Here is a 5,195-nt window from a genome sequence, read left to right on the forward strand (position 1 = left end):
TAAATTCTGTTGTACGAATGACGTCGCGTTCGATTCGATATCGTGTTATCTATGTAGTTGAATATATACGGACGAATTAAACGTTCGTAAGGTTAGATAATCCAATCACAAAACGGTATCTTTAATCAAGAAATTTCTAATTCAGCATGTGAATCGTGATCCAACGGTAACGAGATTTTTTTTAACAATACTAACTTAATTGCCGCACAGTTGTAAATACGATTCAATCGACGATCATTCGACAATTACTTATTCATTGAATTCGATCTTACGAAGAGAAATGGTAGTACATAACCTATGAAACGTCACTTTTTCAGATGCTTTGCGTAAAATATGCCAAGAAAACTAGTGCTACGGTCTTGTATAACGTATTTTCAAAGAGTCGTTACTCTCGACGTAGCGATAAAAGCACCGATTCGTACAAAATCGTCCAGGCAAATAGCGAAAACTTAAGTGGTAATTGTAATCGTTTCTTCGCGACGACAACAAAAATCCTTTTCTTATAGTCGTTCTCGATCGTTTCCAGATGTGGATGGTGCTGTACTTGGAATAAATTCCAATTGGGAGCTTTTAACACCAAGGGGATTCAGATTTTATTTACCAGGAAGCATTGGTCCCGGCTGGTCGGATGTAACCACGACCATTCAGGTCAGGACGCAATTAGTCGACCTGCAACCCAACAAACAGATCTTGGTAGATGATCCAAAAAAAAAATCTGCTCGCTTGTTCAGTCGTTCGAAAAGGAGCAATCAGAATTCAGAGCTTCACTATGTAGCACAGGAATGCCCTTTGTTGCTAAGAAAAGGTATAGAGGAGCTATTTCCTGGATGTTTAGACGTTGGTTCTCCCCAGCTTACTATTGTCACTGTCAGTCAATCGATTAACCCAAAAGTTATGAAATGGAACAAAGAAACAGAAATCGAGAAGCTAGCTAAATACGTAAGTATGTACGACTTTATTAAATTCTTCCAAAAAGTATCCTTGTCTACGTATTTAAAGAGTAGCCGGTGTAAACCAGGCAGCGTATTGTCAATACGATCTGTACAAATTGTTTCTTCCTTTATTTACAGTTTGTGCTAGCTGCTTCAGACATTTGTGCAAAATTGAGGAGAATGGGTTATTGGGCAGACTTCATCAATCCATTTAGCGGACAACCACATTTGAATCTACAGAAAAATAGTACTCTTTATAAAACGGACGAGCGATTTCGTTGCTTAGGATTTAAAATATTACATAGGAGCAATTGTAAGGTCATTTCATACGATAATAACGCGAAAAATTTTTTGGGTAAGTAATTGTAAGCTTATGCTTTATTTTCAATTATATATCGTTCGATCGCTTATCGAAGATTTTGTCGACGTCGCGCGGTTCTACGATTCAATCGACAATACGGTCACAGATACCGTTCTGTACGTTGCAGGAAATTTCTACACCACAGCTCCCGCGAGTACAGAATTTTTAAGAGAGATTCTACACGAGTGCGAACTTGTACATGTTAACGAAGCTTGATAAATGTAGAGCGAAAGGAGAAGGAGAAGAAAGAGCGTCGATATATATATATATATATATACACACATACATATATATATATACAAAATACGTTTTTACGAGTGTTATTTTACAATTTTTCATCATTCAAATGATATTTAATTTTTGAGTTGGGATGTATTGTATAATTCTAAAAAGAAATTTCATGCGATATAATCGTACGTAAAATGTTTGTTTTCTTCGGTACGTTTTACATTATCACGTACACTGTTTCGTACTTGGACAGTTGCGAACTTGCAACACCTTGCAGTTGTACGTTAAAGATGGAATTACTTTCCTAAGAATGTGCAACGTGTGTCATTTCTTATTCTATGTTGTACGTAAATTGAAACGATCATAGGTAACTAATACCACCGGCAGGAAAATTCTGATACACGAGGTAAGAATAAATATTTATCTAGGAGCGCGAATAAATTCGAGTTTCGTTTAAATCGTTTCGCTAGGAGCGAAAGAATGCGAAGAGACGCGAGAGAGGAAGAAAGAATATCAGTCGACTTCGAGTTTGCGGAAAGAGCCAGAGATACCGCACAAATCGTCGTTCGACGAAACATAATGACAATCCGCCGATGTAATCTCTATGTACATATCGTCGAGCTCCTTTATTCGATTCCTCTGTTCCCTCAAAGTCTTCTTGAAATTTGCTGAAAAGCAAAACAAACTGAAACTTTGACTAAAACTAAAACTACATCGTCGACGGTGAACGATTATCAATACGTATATACATACCGATCATCTCGCTAAGTGGTATTTCTCCTCCGTACTCTTTCGGCAAGATTCTTGGGTCAATCGCTGTTTTCAATTCATCCAGGCTCTTGTGTACCTTAACGAGAGTATAGCACAGAGATCATTCGAAGATGAACGTTCGATTAAAGAAAAACGTAAGATCGCGCGTACAAGCGTACGTACCAAGATTCGATTTTTCAACTTATCGTTCAGAAGAGAAATGCCAAACTCGATGACTTTGATCGCGCAACTCGGGATATTAACAAAGTGAGTTTCCTTGTGTCTCATGGGTGTACTGTTCTGAATACATCGTAACATGTTACGAATATCCGTTAGGGACCAGGCGCTAAGGTGGCCCATTGTCAATCCAGATTCGTCGTTGATGTGCGTGTATCCACGGACTTGATTCTCCTCGTCGTCCATTAGAGATTCCACTACGAGACTATGAGCTCGAGCCATTTGAGCGGACGTGTATTTGTAAGGATCGAAACGACCTTTGGAAGAAACGATGTCAATGCTTGAAAGACGCGTGCAAAGTAACGGGAGGAAAGAAAAAGACGACAGAGGAAGAGGAGGAGAGCTTACTTTGAGAATAGAGCAAATAAAAGTACTTACATATCGGAGATTGGCGGATGCTCACCTGCGCAAGAGAGTATCACTCGTCGACCATGACGATCTCGTTGCATCAACGGTATCAGATAACCAGCATCTATGATAGCTTCGATGTCTTTATCTTCGACATCGAGATTTTGGAACCAGTTTGGATACAATTGTCTGATAGTTAGATAGCGTTCGAGCATCTCTTCCGCCATCGGCACGCTGAACTTCTTGGTTCTAAGGAACCTGAGGAGAAAGGCCGCGTCCGTTCTGCAACGCTTGATATTAGGATGCTTTTGAATCCAATCTCTGAATTGTTTCAATGTTTCTTCTCTGATGGCATCGTCTTCGCGAAGTTCCACGCGGGCGATCGTTCTCGTGCTCTCGCTTAACGCGCATCCGTAATTTTCTTCTTCCGACTTTGCCATCGTTCACGTCCTAAAGAATCAGACAAGTACCGCTCTCCTTACGGATCGCTCCGCGCTTTCGGTTCCCCTCTTTCTCTTGCTCTTCCTTCTGTTGCTCCTCCTCCTCCTTTGCCTTCTTGTCCTCGTTCCGTTGTTGCTGTTGCTGCTGCTACCACACTACTACTACTACTACTACTTCTATCCCACTTCTGCTCCTTCCCTTGCACTTCTTCTTCCTTTCTCCGTCTTCCCGCGTCCTCGTTTCGCTCGTTACGAATTTTAAGCGAGCTACCGACGATTACGAGACTCGGCGAGTTCTTACGCCATTCGGCGACTCGTCGTCGAGGAGAAAGTTCGACATCGATCTACTTGCGAGAGAACAACTGTCCTTGCGATTCTTCGCAGCGCTTTCTAACAACCAACGATACGACCTCGCAAATCTTTCACGTATCTTCCGATGTCCATGTTTACGACCTCGTTCTCCTTCTCGTTAACCAAGCGTTAACAGGCGATCGCGAATATCCGTTGGTCTCCTTCTGACGCACGATCGTCGTAAAATTGTAATCGCGGTTCGAACAGAATATAGAAAACACGCGAGAAATCGCCACGTTTATATATAGATGTAAGTTTAAAAATCGAAACAGTTCGTTCGATGTGACACACTGGCCGTTCGTGGCATGATGCTGGTAATCGGTAACGCGGCACACCAAACGACGTTCGTATCCTTACAGTTACTGGGAAATAAACGGCTAATCGCGGCTAGCCAAGGTCGTCGATCACTATTCGCGTCACAATATCTTGTGCCGCGTTGAGAAATCTTTCTCCTCGACCGACTTGGACCCGAGTAATCCGCTTGCTTGCTCGCTCGATCAATTTAAGGCCAGATCGTGGTACGCGAACCGCTCTTACCGCTCCTACTTTTCCCGCTCTTACCGCTCTGCTTCCTCTCTTCGCACTCGCTTTGCTCTTCTCCTTCCCTTTACATAGTTCTTTTCATTTTCGAATGCCTAAAAGATTCGACACGCACGCGAATAATACTCGTCGCCGTTCAAAGGTTCTTACTTTAAGAAACGGTCGCCTTGTACGACGCGACGTCGTTTCTCCACGCATCTGACGTATCCTCGACGACGGGAATTCTCAAGTTCGCAACACTCGATTCGATTCGCGGACGAACAATGCGCCTACGTTATTGGTATGGTATTAAACGGTATAAAACGGTGGCCACTCGAGGGTTCGCTTTCTTCTCGTAATTTTACGTTTTACTTTCACCGCGAGTCTCCTTTCGGTCGACCCGTTGAATATCGAGGCTGCGTTATATACTACGACACAGTCATCGACGAAACGATCACGAAACTCGGAAGTTTTCCCGTTGTTCGTCGAAAGCAGCGAACGGCAACGCCAAGGTAAAACGCGCACTAATAAAATCGGTCTTTTTTACGATATTACTACCGGTTGTTTTTTCATTAACCGTCTTCCGCTTTTCTCAACATTCTATATACCATTTCCTTTCACCGTTTGTTCCTCGTCGACTGGGATCGATACACATTCCTCGCGATGTTTATACGTTCTTTTTTTAAACGCTTCGAACAGGATTTTCTCGATCATAGGTCTACGATATATGATTGGCCGTTACACGTGACTGGCGTTTCTTCCCATTTGCTTGCGTAATCAGTCGTGTACCAGGACGTTTCTCGACTCGGTGAAAGTCGCCGTTCGATCTGCATTTGTAGTTGTGCCTTTCTATTCTTTCCTACTTTACGCGTATCTTTGCACTTCGTTTCGTCTCTCGTGCTTTCTCGAGCTGCGCTTTACATCAACGTTCCGCATTGTTATTGGAAAATCGCGCGACTTACGTTCTCTTTTCGAAAATGGTATTTACATTGGTGTTGCAAGGAAGAAAGGGAAACAAAAGAAACGACC

General features: G+C 42.4%; 2 protein-coding genes across 2 annotated transcripts; one reads left to right on the forward strand and one right to left on the reverse strand.

Moving 5' to 3' along the window:
• Positions 1-4: 4 nt before the first annotated feature.
• Positions 5-2,230, forward strand: LOC139988297 (cobalamin trafficking protein CblD). Its single transcript, XM_072005530.1, has 5 exons — positions 5-166; positions 318-456; positions 527-939; positions 1,071-1,287; positions 1,421-2,230. Exons 2-5 carry the CDS (start codon positions 318-320, stop codon positions 1,507-1,509), a joined length of 858 nt encoding a protein of 285 aa, XP_071861631.1. The 5' UTR covers positions 5-166; the 3' UTR covers positions 1,510-2,230.
• Positions 1,419-4,132, reverse strand: LOC139988295 (clavesin-2). The gene is made up of 4 exons (XM_072005527.1): positions 2,912-4,132; positions 2,455-2,765; positions 2,275-2,368; positions 1,419-2,189 (listed from the first exon to the last, which is right to left on the reverse strand). The coding sequence occupies exons 1-4, from the start codon at positions 3,294-3,296 to the stop codon at positions 2,035-2,037; spliced, it is 945 nt and encodes a 314-aa protein (XP_071861628.1). The 5' UTR covers positions 3,297-4,132; the 3' UTR covers positions 1,419-2,034.
• Positions 4,133-5,195: the final 1,063 nt, after the last annotated feature.

This window comes from Bombus fervidus, chromosome 6 (genome assembly GCF_041682495.2).
Source record: "Bombus fervidus isolate BK054 chromosome 6, iyBomFerv1, whole genome shotgun sequence".
Taxonomy (NCBI): domain Eukaryota; kingdom Metazoa; phylum Arthropoda; class Insecta; order Hymenoptera; family Apidae; genus Bombus; species Bombus fervidus.

Excerpts from the sequence above, each read along its gene's own strand:
- LOC139988297 (XM_072005530.1), top strand. The coding sequence starts at position 318 with ATGCTTTGCGTAAAATATGCCAAGAAAACTAGTGCTACGGTCTTGTAT. Across the intron at positions 940-1,070 it reads TCGAGAAGCTAGCTAAATAC|TTTGTGCTAGCTGCTTCAGA; the intron begins GTAAGTATGTAC and ends CTTTATTTACAG. Across the intron at positions 1,288-1,420 it reads TAACGCGAAAAATTTTTTGG|GAAATTTCTACACCACAGCT; the intron begins GTAAGTAATTGT and ends TGTACGTTGCAG.
- LOC139988295 (XM_072005527.1), bottom strand. The coding sequence starts at position 3,296 with ATGGCAAAGTCGGAAGAAGAAAATTACGGATGCGCGTTAAGCGAGAGC. Across the intron at positions 2,766-2,911 it reads AGTGATACTCTCTTGCGCAG|GTCGTTTCGATCCTTACAAA; the intron begins GTGAGCATCCGC and ends TTTCTTCCAAAG. Across the intron at positions 2,190-2,274 it reads ACCACTTAGCGAGATGATCG|CAAATTTCAAGAAGACTTTG; the intron begins GTATGTATATAC and ends TTTGCTTTTCAG.